General features: G+C 44.2%; 1 protein-coding gene and 1 pseudogene across 5 annotated transcripts in view; both read left to right on the top strand.

The window, feature by feature from the left end:
- The window catches only part of MTR (5-methyltetrahydrofolate-homocysteine methyltransferase), a 125,257-nt gene extending 116,352 nt beyond the window's left edge, over positions 1 to 8,905 (top strand). For all 4 annotated transcript variants that reach the window (XM_043477017.1, XM_043477016.1, XM_043477015.1 and 1 more), the window contains 4 exons: positions 1,030 to 1,230; positions 1,887 to 2,079; positions 3,522 to 3,634; positions 4,087 to 8,905. In XM_043477017.1, the coding sequence (XP_043332952.1) occupies positions 1,030 to 1,230; positions 1,887 to 2,079; positions 3,522 to 3,634; positions 4,087 to 4,173 (594 nt within the window). In that variant the 3' untranslated portion in view covers positions 4,174 to 8,905. The remainder of the gene's footprint in view (positions 1 to 1,029; positions 1,231 to 1,886; positions 2,080 to 3,521; positions 3,635 to 4,086) is intronic.
- Positions 7,878 to 9,182, top strand: LOC122446600 (annotated as a pseudogene). Its single transcript, XR_006270934.1, has one exon. The product of XR_006270934.1 is annotated as a 60S ribosomal protein L34-like (transcript).
- The last annotated feature ends 5,382 nt before the right edge of the window (positions 9,183 to 14,564 follow it).

Genomic DNA, 14,564 nt, shown 5'->3' with positions numbered 1-14,564 from the left:
GCCACTTAACCATTTTCTGCCCAGTGTTGATTAAACTGTACTTGTTTCTAGAGCTGGCAAGCAAATAACTGCGAAGCTTCTGGCTGGCCGCTTACAGATTATTCATCTGTCCTAAGCAGTGCTGCCTAGTGGTCAGGAGCGTTGGTTGTGGATCTGACCTGTGACCATCTGGCCTTGAACTAGTTCTTCAAGCCCTCACTGCCTCAGATTTCTTGTCTGTAAAATGGAACTGATGGTATCACTTACTTCACAGGGTTATCGAGACAATTTAATTAATTAGTTCATATAAAGCACCAACTAACGCTTGATGTATAGTAAGCACTCAGCACATATAAGTCATTCACTGTTTACCTTCTCATCAAATATGTGTTGATTGTGAAACATGTGTAAGACTTTGCTTGTCAGCTTAGCAGCAGGAAGAGTCAGTCATCATTTGGAGATGGAAAGTGGGGAGGACGGCTGCCTGGCCTGAGAGAACCCCAGAAGCAGATCCTGCTTTGTTTGATTTCAGGCTGGCCCATCAGTGTCCTTAGCTGTCTCCTGACCCACCGCCCATGGCGGGCAGCATGTGGCCCTGTGTTGCTGACCTTGGCCGTTTGTTGAACTGCTTCTGTCGATGCGAAGTAGAGGCTTATACACCAAGTGGACCACTTTTGAACATAACTTCAGGATTTAATGTTGATCTCTAATTGACAACACTTTTGGGAAAAAAAAAAAACAAAAATCTTCTGTGACTATTTAGGGTTCCAGTTCCAGTAGGCATTCAGTAGATATTTGTGAGTGTGTGAGGTTAACTGATTTCTCAACTATGTGTGTATGTCATATCAGATAAGTCTCGTTCCATTTGTTTAGTCAACATGTGTCTATTGAACACTCTATATATCAGACACTCTTCTAAGTACTGGGGTGAACACGACAGACAGCCCCGTTTGAAGCTTGTATTCATTGGAAGATGCTCGATTGCTGTTTGCTGTGTGTTAGGGCTACATCCATGCTAATGGCCACTCCACCCGCTCCTTGCGTTTCCAGGCCGAGAAGGACTCTGCCAGCTCGGACCCCTACCTCTGCCTCTCGGACTTCATTGCCCCTCTGGACTCGGGCATCCCCGACTACCTGGGCCTATTCGCCGTTGCCTGCTTTGGGGTGGAGGAGCTGAGCAAGGCCTATGAGGAGGAGTGTGATGACTACAGCAGCATCATGGTCAAGGCGCTGGGGGACCGGCTGGCCGAGGTAGAACCGTGGTGCCCTGAGGCCAGGGGCCAGGGCTAGGAGCCGGGGACGGGCATGTGTGTTTATGTACGTGTGTGCATGTATGTGCATGTACTCCTGACTCTGACAACACATGTACTCTTAAATCGTGAATTCTTGAGTTGCTCTCATGCCTCATCTTTGGGCACAGAGCAGCTTTCAGCAACACTGTAGTTAGAATGACCCCCAGAGCCTTGATACAGTGTTGTCCAGAAGAGCCCGAGAAAAGCCAAACAGATTTCTTGATTCAGAGCTTCTCGTTCTGATGTTGGACTCTTCCATAGATCCCTCATCTTCCTCTGTGGGGTGGGGCAGCCTATGCGGCTGTGGGGGCCGCTTCCCTTTTCCCGAGGCCACTGTCACGATCCCCCCCTCTCCTGGCCACTGTAAACCAGAACCTGAGAGTCAGGGGCAAGTTTGAAGGGCCTCAGATCTCAGCATCCTTCAGAGTCCAGCGGAGACCAAAACTGAGCCCCAGAGCCGCTGACGACACTACAGATGAGCTGAGACTGTCATCTGTCACCTGTCCCTCTGTGGAGCTTCGCTGCCTGCAGGGCGAGTGGGATAGCAGGCGGGGTGGAGGCAGGAGAGGGGCTCCCGCCTCTGCCTGAGCTGTGTGTTCCGTGCCCTGGTCCCAGGCCTTCGCTGAGGAGCTGCACGAGCGGGTCCGCAGGGAGCTGTGGGGTTACTGCAGCGGGGAGCAGCTGGCTGTGGCTGACCTGCGGAGACTGCGCTACGAGGGCATCCGGCCGGCGCCCGGCTATCCCAGCCAGCCGGACCACACTGAGAAGCTGACCATGTGGAGGCTGGCGGACGTGGAGCGGTGCACAGGTCAGTGCTGGAGAGAGGCGGGAGTCTTCCTCGGGTTACACGCACAGTAGCGAAGGAGAGGCATGAAGGGGTGACGGGCAGAACATGGACAGGGGCTTAGGGTAAACCCCCAGTCCCATCTTTCCTCACCGTGTGCGTGCTTGCATCATGTCCAGCTCTTCGTGACCCCATGGACTGTAACCTGCTAGGCTTGTCTGTCCATGGGATTCTCCAGGCAAGAATACTGGAATGGGTTGCCATGCCCGTCTCCGGGGAATCTTACCAACCCAGGGATTGAACCCACATCTCCTGCGGCTCCTGCACTGCAGGCAGATTCTTTACCACTGAGCCACCGAGGAAGTCCTTTCCTCACTGCTCGCGGTCTGTTCTAGCACTTCACCTCCATAGCGTTATTATTTTCCAACAAGAGGAAAAGAAACACATTTTAATTTCTGCACTTGGAGGTCCTGTAGAAATGGGATCTCTTCCCTTTGTATTATCAAGTGGTGGTCTTACATCACCATCTTTAGGTTTATCAGTTTATTATTTCCTCTTCACCCACAACAGATGGGAGCTTAGCTGATTCATACCAGCCCATACACCCCCATTCCCTAATACACGTGTGTTACTGTTTTCAGCCTCTCCACTGGTGAGTGACCTCTGTAACCTCTAGTAACACACTTCACATCACTCTGTCCTTCCATTCCTTCCAGGAGCATCCCGGGACTTCTGTCTCACAGAACTCCCGTCCTTCCCTTGCGCTCTCTTCCTCTTTATATCTATAGTACTGTTAATGCACGGTTTTTAGTGGAGTTCATCAGAAGCGTGCCATCCACGCTGGAGAATAACAGAATGTAGGTGCACGTGGGCAGCTGTGAGGTTTGTTGAATCTGGGCTGGCAGGAATAGCACGGGCTCAAGAGTCAGGAGGTGGGGACTTAGGACCCATAAGCCAGCTGGGTGACCTTTGACAAAGCACCTAACCTTCACGCTGCTCTGTTGCCTTGTCCAGAAAGTGAATAACGTAGACTGGGTAGCCATGACGTGGGCTCATGCTTAGTGGGGCCCAGCTGAGGTCACCCCTAGTGACCTTGGCCCACTGGAGCCTCTGCAGGCCCAGATGGTGTCCTCAACTCCAGGGTTGGGGTCCTTGTCTAGAAGGCGTCGGTGTAGCCTCTGTGACTGATCTTGGAGGGCGGGAGAAGCATGTAGAGTCTTCCAGGCCTCCTCCCTACCCCTGCCCTGGTCACAGGAGATCTGCATGTCCCAAGTTTGTTCATCCCCTTGGTGGGAGTTTGCTAGACTACTCTACAACGTCTTTCGTGCCACGTCATGTTGTCCATCTAAAAGGCACGAGTTCACTCTCACTCACTTGTAAATAAGACTTTATTGGGTGCCTACCAGCCGGCAGGCCTGTCTCAGCACTGAATAAATGAGCATTTTTCCTCATGCTGCTCTCCTCAGGCATTAGGTTAACAGAATCGCTGGCCATGGCACCTGCTTCAGCAGTATCTGGCCTTTACTTCTCCAACTTGAAGTCCAAGTATTTTGCTGTGGGGAAAATTTCCAAAGATCAGGTAAGTTAGCTGTTTCATTGTAGGTGGCATCCCTTGGTGCCTGTCTTGTTTTAAATGGAACTGTTAAACCTGTTTTATTTTACATGTGAATGAGAATAAAATGAGAGGCAAAAGATGAAGAAATTTACCCCCACTAATGTTTAGCTTTGATTTCAACTCATTACTCCAATTCTTGTCCTCCCATGTATAAATAGACCACCGTCCTCTCCTCTACCCCCCACCCCAGCCAGGCCTCTAAGCACCAGATAGTTACTACATATTGTTTTTCTGCCCAGAGAATAAGGCACCCTAGTGAATAAATAAATATCTGTGTCTGCTTAACTCAGTGGATCACTATTAATATTAAGATAAGACATGGAAGGTACTTAGAGTATCTTAGTGATTGCTGTGGGAACTTTAGTTCAGAAAGTCATATCATTTTGTTTTAACAAACTGCCTTTAATCTTTTGCAGATTGAGGATTATGCTTCGAGGAAGAACATGTCTGTGGCCGAGGTTGAGAAATGGCTTGGACCCATTGTGGGATATGATACAGACTAACTTTTTTTTTTTTTAACTTGTCTGTACTTGGTGATCCTCAGGGAAACAGTCCAAAGAGCCTTAATCATAACAGCGCAATGGCCAGGAGCCCACCTGCATTTGGTTGCCCTTTGCACCACTCCAGGGTGCAGACGTCTGGGGGGACCTTATAGAAGACCAGGGTCTTCCTGCAGTTCTTTTAAAACAAGCAGCTGTTTTCCAGGGAACTTTGAATAAAGAGCAGCGGGTAAGACTCCAGGGTTGTCCCTGGTCCCTTGGGGGCTAGAACAAGCTGGAGATGGAGGCCTTTTGCATTTCAAAGCAAGTCAGACTTTTTTCATTTTTTCCCCAGACCTAGGAGGTCACTTCTTTTTTCTCTCTCTCTCTCAGAGAAAAGCCTGAAAGTCAGTTGAATAGAGAAATATGACCTTGTGGCACTAGTGATACCGTGAGCAATGGGACATTTTGATCTGAGTGGTTAGAGCAGTCACTCTGACAGGGAAGAAGCATCACTCTACTCTCTCTCCCAAGACCTCCTTTACTGAAGCCTCAAGGAGGTGCTCGAAGGCGTCCCTTTAGCCAAAGGCACCCTCTCCCTGAGGCTTATTAGAGGTGCTCAGGCCGCTTGCCCTGGCCAGTCAAATATAGTCGCATTCTCCAAGCATTTTGTTCTCTCGTAATTTCCTATTCCCTCGCCCTGAGGGGGAAGAAGGAGGTAGGCAGAGGGGGTGGCCGCTAAGGGTAGTTAACATCCTTGGGTCGTTTTCCAGAATTGAGCAGGCTCAGCTGCATGTCCTATGCAGAGTGGATGGATGGGCAGCGTCACTCTTCCCAGTTCTTCCTTTTCTGCACTGCCCCAACTCCACCCGTGTACGGTAAGGGAACAGCACGTGGACTTGTTCATGGTTATTGCAGGGAGATGGTTAAGAGCGTGGGCTTTGAAGTCAGACACACCCGGATTCAAGTTTCAGCGTTGCCACATGCTTGTTGTATGACGGAGGCAAATTACTTCAGTTCCCTTAACAGAATTTTCTCATCTGTAAACTGGGAATAGTGATACTAGCTCCTCTCTTGTGGGCATGAGATGTGGATTAAACGAGATTACGCATGTAAGGCAGGTAACATGGGTCTGGCATATAGTGAGAGCTTGATAGACAGCAGCTTCTGTAGAGGTCTCTCGCGCTCAGCACAGGGTAGGTGCTCAAGGAGAGGGAATAAGAGGCTAATGGGGGTGAAGTGCACGTGGGGTGACTGGTTCAGTATACTAGGTACCCTTTCTGGAATTAGAGCCCCGCTGAACACAGTGACTGGAGTGAGAAGCTACTTTCTGTGTCGCTGGCATCATCAGATCTTATTTTCTGTAAGACAGTCCCCCCTCCCCTCGTGGTGTAAGCTGGCCTCGTCCCAAAGCAGTTACATCAAATAGACACTCAGGTATATTGGAGGTGAAAGGGGGAAAAAGCTTAGCAGTTGGTAATCCTACATAACTTAGCATGTACATGTGTTCCTGAAGAGTAACATGCGTTTTCAGGCATCACTGGCCCTTAAAGAGAGAATTATATGCTTTCTTTAGGATCCGTTTAATCTGTGCTGAATTGAGAATGGGGCTCAGTTTCCTGAGATGCTCAGTTGGAGGACTTAGTTCTCTTCCGTAGCAGCTCTGTTACTCTAGGCGTTGGCACATCCTGCTATATAAGAAAGAATAACCTCTTCCTAATATTTTAATGTATTTCATCTGAATCATAGTTGTTAAGAGTCTCCCAGTTCGTTAAATGTTTACCATATCTTTTCTCAACTCATGTGACAAAACGGCTTCCTTCATTGCACTGTTGATCTAATCCTGTGATGGATGCCTTTTATCTGAAGACAAAACCAGTTTGTTCACATTTGAGTCCCTGTGTTTTCATTAAAGAACATGGACAATAGCTTGAGGAAAACCCCTTCTTTAATTTGTGTCAGGTGACCTCAAAGGCAGGAAGGTGACCATGCTGTACCCGGAGTCTTTCTGTGTCTCTGCCCACACATCCAGAACGTCACCTTGTCGTCAGCATCCATGGCTCTCACATTCACTTGCTCACTCTCATCATTCCCATTAGGGATCCCGTGTTTATTTTTCCCTCTAAAGAAGCGCTTGTTTGAAAGCTTGCTTACTCTGCTACCTGTGTATGGGATGATGGTTGCGATCAGGCCTCATAATGTGCTGTTTCTCCTCTGAGACATTCTGCTGTTCCTTCCTTTCACAGCTGGGCTCCTTCAGAGAATAGCCTGTCTTCTCTCTGTTTCTCTCAAGCTTGTCTTCAGCAAATATCCGAGTGTCTTCGTTGTGCCAACCACCTTTTCCCATTCTCTCCTTAACTCGGTGAAGTTAGGTGTTTTTTTTAAAACCCATCTCTTCTGTCATAAATGACCTCTCAATTGTTAGATCCATTAAGATCTAACATTGGCTATTCTAGTGATTTTTCTTCTCTGGATTTGGGCAATGTTGACCACTTCAGAAATCTTCTTTCCCTGTTTCCTCCTGACTTCACTTTTCTGGTTAACTTTACATGTTTCTTATTTCTTAGCTTCTTCCATAATTTTCTCTTCCTCTACCCATTTGAATCCTGGTCCTCACGATCCCATCACTAGTTACCTTCTTAGTCATATAGTTTTAGTGGGAAATCTCATCAAACCAGTATCTTTATCCAGACTCCTCTGTCCTGAAGAACATAGCATGTCAAGCATCCAGTATACAAGAGACACCTCAAACCCAGTATCATCTTACTCTTCTCAAATTCTTGATATATTCAATAATGAAAAATTCCACCATCACTCCAATAGAAACCTCAGACTCACCCCAATTTGCACATAAAAGACACACTTTTAGTTGGGAAGGTGAAATACCTTGCCCAATACCTTAACCAAATGGTTAAGGCAGACAGTGTTTTAGGTTAAGGCCTGATTTGGGACTTGAAGGATAAAGGTGAAGAAGCTAGGTAGAAACAAATGAAGAACTGTCTTTGTTCATGAATACTGAAGGTTGTAAGGGTGTTAGATCTCCTCCTAAATTATCTATAGACTCAATGCCATTTCAAGCAGAAATTCCAACAGAGGTTTTGTTGACTATGATGAGCAGATATTTAAATGTCTGTGAATTAGCAAAGGACTAAGAGAGCTGGATGCTTCTAACTGTGAAGAGATTGAGGAGACTTACAAGATAGTTTTATTGTAGAGTCTATGTTGTATGTGGTACAGAGGTAGGCATTCTGAGCAGTGCAGTGAAATGAGGACCCTGGAAAGTAGCCCATGCATATATACTGACCTTTGAGATATGATGAGATGACAGATCAGTGGGGGAGGAAGGGTGACTCCATAACTAGTTGTAGAAAAACTGTTATCCTTACAGAAGAAATGAAGTTCGGTTTATGCCTCACACCTCACCTAGCAGTCAGTCCCAAATACGTTAAGGTCTGAATTACAAAAAGCAAATATTTAAATGTTTGCATGAAAGAAAAATCTTTGGGCAGGAACAAATCTCTTGAGACATGTGCTAATCATTAAAGATGATTAAGTCAAATATATTCAAACTAGCACTTAGGTTAAGCTAATAAACAATTTAGTGTAGTAAAAAGACAAACCAAGACTTGATATTTACAATACTGTTAACTGAGAAGGAAGTAGTAAGAAGAATATAGAGAGAATTCCTATTTTTTAAACAATAGGAAAACAGACTTCCTCTTCCCAGGATGTATCTAGAGGCATTCAGGATGGTCCAGCATTTGATATACCACTGTAGGCTTTCCTACAATACAGCCTCTTAGTAAGACTAGGCTGTCCTTAACCCCTGGTAATAGAATTGTTTACCTTTATACCAAGAAGGTTGGGATAGCACTAAAATCCACATGTGGTGTGTGCCCAGGCCAGCTTCAAGGCGTTTGTGCTGTGAGACCTAAGGTTCTTTATGAGATTGTCTGAAGCAAGAAGACATGTCAGCCAGGCCTGGTTTTCTGGGCGGTGTATATGTCTGTGACAGGATCAAGTGCACTTTCCTTATTGAGGAGCAGAAAATCATTGTGAAAGTGTTAAGAGCAGAAGCACAGAGTCAGAAAGCTAAATTTAAGAAATGAAGCTTTTTTGAGTAATTTTTAAAAACCAAAAAGAAGAAAAATGGAAAAGACTTGAAGAGGCATTTCACAGAAGAGAAAATACATGGGGCTTATAAATCAATAGAAACCTTGGAGATACGAATTACGATCACAATTAGCTTGTAAGTTACATTCATAAGATTTATAAAGTTAAGGAGTCTAACAGGACCAGGTGCTAAAGAAGATCCGTGTGAGCTCATTTCATGATGTGTAAATAGGCGCCCCTGCTTTAGAAAACAACCATACCTCACCAAGTTGAACATTTGCACACTTTGGGCTCTAGCTTGTGACTCCACCTTCCAGCTGTGTATCCAGTAAATGCGTGCATTTGTGTACCAGGAGGTATGTACAAAAATGTTTATAGTAACATCTTCATGATAGTTATAACTGGAAAAACTGAAATGCCTTTCTGTCTACAGGACAGCGTTTAAGTAAGTTAGGTGTATTAACAGTAAGGAATATTATTCAGTAGTAAAAAAAAAAAAAATAAGTGAACCACAGCTATACCTGACAAGAAGAATGAATCTCTGAAAATATTAAGGAAAAAAAAAAAGCAAGTCCCAGGATATGATTGACACTATTTTTATTGAGCTCAAAAGCAAGCAAAACCAAAGAGCATCTTCTCAATGCACACATAAATGGTAAAACTAAAACTAAAAAAAAAAAAGATAAGCCAAAATTCAGCCTAGAAATCACCTCTGAGAGGGAAACAGGGAGCAGATGTCACGGACACGTGGGTAGACACTGGTTATTAGTAATGTTCAGGTTTTTGGGTTGTAAGGTTTATGGTTGTTTATTATGTTATGCTTCACAACTAGCTTTATATTACAGAGTTCTGTATGTATTACATATGTTGTATTTATGTATTATAAAAATAATAAAGGAAAATGGAATAATAAGCCAAAATCTGGGGTGCTGACTTTGTAGATGTTTTTTATGTGTCAAATATGTTTTTTAAGCAAAGGAAGGACAAAGAGCACAGTGATGCAAAGGTGGGGGGTGGGAGCTGAGAACTGAGCATCTGTGCCCGTGTCCAGCGAGAGCCAAGTGTGGCTGCAGATAAAGGCTTTGAAGGATAATCACTGGTGGTACCCTGGGCACAAGCGGAGAATGTAGACAGAAGAGAGGCATTCTGGGCAAATGGGCCCTGACAGAATAGGACAGTTGGATACCTGACTTGGAGTTGAAAGAATGACTGGCAAGTTTCATCATGGAGGTGGAGGCATGGGTGGGATGGCATCTAGAGAATCTGAAGAGATGAACTTGATTCTGGGACCAGGGAGGAGGAAGAGCCAGCGGAGGAGCCGACATGCGGAGTAAAGGAGACCGGGAGGGGGCCACGTCGGGCAAGCAAAGGGAGAGAGCTCAAGATCTGACCCCAGAGCCTGGCGCTGCCGAGAGCTCTGGGAACAGGACCCCTCACGGGTGACCCTCGTGGAGCGGCTGGGGGCGCTGTGGGGACCAGGGGCACGCTGCGCTAGGTTGTGAGGCAGGTTACTTGGTTGTCTTAAGAAGATGGGATGGGAAGATAGAATTGAAAGTGTTTAAGATAGAAAAAGGCTTTTATGCTGAGGAGTAAGTACCAGGTAATGCAAAAAAAAAAAAATAGACTATCATCTACCAATCACCAACATTTTAAACCTGGGAGTTATTCCAAAACCTGGCTTTTTTTTCTTTCAAACTTCACATCCAATTCATTCTCACATCCAGATGGTTTTACCCACTAAATATCCATGCCTGGTTTAGGGTCTCATAATTTCTTCTCTGGACCCCTCTGCCACAGTCTCTGGGTTAGTTTCCTGGCTTCCTTTAGCTGTAAATGTGAGTGCTCTGATGCTTTATGCCCACACCAATCCTTCTGCCTAAACCAGTCCCCCTCCGCCCCTCGTTGTCTCAGATACATGCGTGTGAAAAAACCTCTGTTCTGACCCTGCTTCGCATGCTTCAGCAGCCCTAAACTGCTGCAGTGTCCCCGCCTGTCCTGAAGGAGCTGTCTGCTTGTGTTGTCCCCTCTGCCTGAAATTATCCCACCCTTGAGCTTCAGGAAAGCTTCCCAACCCTCCTCTCCCCTCCTCCTCAGAGCTAAGTGAAATGACACCTCATCTAACCTCCTTAATAGCAGGGTGCATATTTCACCGTGTTCTCACGATAGCAACAGTATGTCGCCACTGAAGTCTGACCCTGGTCTCTGAAGGACAGGTTTGGAACCTTGTTCATCTATGCTGTGTCTAAAATAGCTCTTGATTTGTGACAGGTGCTCAGTGAAGTTTGTCTTCAAAGAAAAGCAGATGCTTTCTGGGGACAGTGGTTTGTGAGGAGAGCAGAGTGAAAAGCTCCTGGAGGGCAGGGGCCAAGCCTCTGACTGGGCTCAGAGTACCCAGAGCCTCACTCAGCACCTGCCATGTAGTTTGCTACAGAGTTTTCTGAATGAGCAGAGGGAAGCAGTGATTTCTCTTGCTCAGAAGGAGACTGGGACATCAGAGCCCTAGCACCCTCCACACCCAACTTAAATTTTCTTAATTACCAGTAAAGATGGCACGCTGGCAGCCCTGCGGGAAAACCGCCTCCCTGTAGCTTCTTGCTGTAGATCAGCTCTATGTGTGGTCAGATTGCAGAACAGAAAATATACTATGATTCCGTGTGTGTGTGTGTTTTCAAGAAATGTATGCAGTGAAAATGTCCACGAAGGTAAACAAAATCCTTAAACCTCTGGGGGTTAGGAGCAAGGGGTGAGCACTTCATGGTTTAGGTATGTCTCACTTTCTGCACTGTTTCAAATGTTTACAACAAAGCTGCTGTAAGAAAGATTAGCTTGGCAACAAAATCCATCTTGAAATAAATGCTACTTTGAGTAATCTGCATGAAAATTTTTTGCATTTAAGTGAATTAGCCCCTAAATTCAGTGTCGTTTCTCAACACTTAGAATATCTAATTCCATTTACATTCTCCCATCTTCAAATGTAACTTTCAAAGATATATTTTGCCTCGTCCCTTGCTTTTAAGTGTTATGATGGTCTTTTGGAGACTCACAAAGCAAGCAATCTCTAGAACTGTTGTCTAGAAAAGGATTACAGATTAAATGGTTTTTGAGAACCTTGAGAGTAGATATTCCATGAAATGGAAGAAACAAACCTCAGACAGACCCATGAATGATATTTATCACAGTTTCTGTCTCCCACAGTGCAGATACATATGGCAACCTACAGAGTATGAAGCTTGCAGCCGCTGAGAAAAGAACTTTGAACTTTTTACTATTCTGTTTTATTCTTTCATCCAGAGAGAAACCAGAATGAAGTGACATTTCATTCCAGATTATCTGAAAGAATTCCAATACTTACTTCTCTTTAATCATGAGACATTATCCTTTTATAGAAAAGAAGAGGCTGGAACTTCCCTGGTGGTCCAGGGGTTGGGACTCGACGCTTCCAATGCAGGAGTCATGGGTTCAATCCCTGATGTCGGGACTAAGATTCAACATGCCACTTGGTGTGGCCAAAAACAAGAACAGGCATTTATTTTGTGCATGTTTTCAATGAAAATATGTGAAATCCAGTTGTCTTGGTGAATAGTGCTAAATATCATCAGTGAAAATTACTTTAAGATCTGGGAAGACATGGGGGCCAAGTGGCAGCAACTCAGACATCTGAGCTGCGGCTGCTGAGATTGGGCCCATGAGACACAAATCAGCGTGTCCAAGGCTTCTCAGTGCATGCAGAATTTATGGATAGTGTTTGAGGTGGAAGGCCGAGGGAAACTTGGGAGAGACTGATATTAACAAAGGTGGGCTCTCCTCAGAGATTAAATATAAAACACCTCAACCTAGAGGAGAAGTATGTTTTATGCAAGCCTTTGATGGTGGAAGATTGGCTGGGCGGATCTTAGCAGAAGCAAAAGAAGATGGTACAGAGATGGAGCTTTCTCTATACGAGGCCTCTCCTGGAATGTGATGAAAGGATTTCTTCTTCCTCCTGTAAAGCCTTCTAGTGTAAAGTGTAGGATTGTTACATCCTAAAGCAAGATCGGCTTCTTTTTAGGGGGGTATTGAAAGAAATCCAAGAATCTGGTGACAGAGGCCTGGTATTGAAATCTAGAGCAGAGTAATATTGCAAAATTCTATACTTTTCCTGAACTTTGCTTTAGTTTTGTATAATTTGGCTTCTGAGTTTGATTGAATTTGAGTAATGAATCTAAAAATCCAGATTTTCCTTTTCATTTACTTACATGCACATATACATGAATATACGCAAACACATGAGAGCAAAGCAGGTTCATTTTTAAATTACATATGCGTGCGTGCCAAGTCATTCGAGTCGTGTCCGACTCTTTGCAACCCTATGGACTGTAGCGTGCCAGGCTCCTCCATCCATGGGATTCTCCAGACAGGAATACTGGAGTGGGTTGCCATTTCCTTCTTCAGGGGATCTTCCTGACCCAGGGATCAAACCCGCGTTTCTTGTGTCTCCTGCATTGCAGGCCGATTCTTTACCATCTGAGCCACCAGGGAAGCCCATACCGTAATCTGTAAAATTCAGCCAGCATAAGCTACATAGTGCACATTAAAATCATTGTCTTTATTTTAACTCTTCTTAGAATTAGTCGCTATTAAGATACTAACCTCAGTGTATTTAGAATGAAACCATAAATATTGCTGTTAAATCAGTGATAAGATTCAAAGGTAGCAAATTTATTTTAAAAAGGAAACGTGTGTATAGATCAGTGTCTTTCAAGCCTGTACCCCTTTTAAAAGGCACATATTCTCACAGACAACCCCCATCCACCCTATCTCTCCCCAATGTGAGTTATACTAGTTTTATTTATTATAACATTGTTTGCATGTGTGTTGTTATAAAATCAGGGACAAATTCTTCAAGCTTATTTCACCTATACTGGTATAAAACCAGAATAGAACTATACAAATAAGATTACAAAACTTACAATTTTCAAGTTAAAAACGAAAAGGAAATGTGTGAATGTTATATTCTGCTTTTCTCAGAAGGATCAACTGTCCAAAGTTGATTATAGCATAAAGAACATCATTAACTATAAAGTGTATCACTACAGAGCCCCTGAAGTTTTTTGGTTAGCATGTTAAACATATTCCTGCATGATATAACTAAAATACCATTTTATATTTTAGAACTTTTAAAAATAAGGTATTAGGTGTAATTGGCTTAATTTTTCAGTTGCGATACTTTGGCTTAGTGGCATTGCCATTTCAATAAATTTAAAATATTAAGTAAAGAAAATGTTTAGCCTGACATGACAGATTGTTGCTGGTGTTTACCTCTGCTGAAATGAGCACATCAAGAAAATTTCAAAAGTTCCAGTGAGAAAATTCTTAGTGTCAAAAGTGCTTGGTTATTTTTAAAATAACATAACTTTTTACTGAGAAGTAGCAATTATCTTTGAGACATATCTCAATGGCTTGTCTTATATAAAGCCTTCCATCTGGTGGTCATCTGATTTCTCCTAACATTGCTATGGGCAAGTACTAACACATGTTCTTTAAAACTGTTGAGGAAGCTGAAGGACTAGCTTGGTCTTTAGTAGAACCAAGGCTGGTTCTAAATCTGTAGAGTTCTATTTCCCTCCACTGCCTTTAAATTAATCATCTTGAATAAAGTCAGGAGTCAAATGTTAATGAGTGGATATATCCTACCTTCACCCCCCCCTTCAAAAATAAATTGAGTTATATGTTAGAAAGAAAGAGGTGGGATATCTCTATACAAATCTTTTCCCCCCCCCCGATATAAATTTTTGAGTCCATTCCACTTGGCAGAGGGATGAGCTTGGGTGAAATTCTCGTTTGTCGTTAGAAAAATGATCAGTAAGGTGAAAATAATTAAAAAACAATCCCGCTTCACACTGTGTGTTATCACCCAACAGACAGATAAGACCAGAGAAAGACCTCGTGAGACTTCTATTCCATCGGCTACAATTAACCGATGTGGGGAAAACAGACAAAACCACAACTTTACCAGAAAGTTGAAGATAGGTATAAGGTACTCAGTGAACTTCCTTGATCATTTGTAATAGTTAATGCTGATATCAACCGGGGTTCTTGGCCTTCCCCAGTCAATAGAAATCGACTAGAGGCCAGACAAGAAATTCAGGCAAAGCTTTACTGGGGCCCTGCTGCAGCAACGGGGGAGCAATAGCAAGTAACAGGTTCCCTTGCTTGCTCCTCCTGGAGTGAGCCGGTTCTTTATATGGGGTGATGGGAGGGTGTGTCCATGGGTCGGGTCAGAGGGGTGGCTTAGGCGGTTTGCCCACCCTTTGGTGGTGTTG

The sequence above is a fragment of the Cervus canadensis genome, chromosome 8 (assembly GCF_019320065.1).
Source record: "Cervus canadensis isolate Bull #8, Minnesota chromosome 8, ASM1932006v1, whole genome shotgun sequence".
Taxonomy (NCBI): Eukaryota; Metazoa; Chordata; class Mammalia; order Artiodactyla; family Cervidae; genus Cervus; species Cervus canadensis.
The sequence above is the reverse complement of the archived record's forward strand: the minus strand, read 5'-3'. Positions and strand labels throughout refer to the sequence as shown.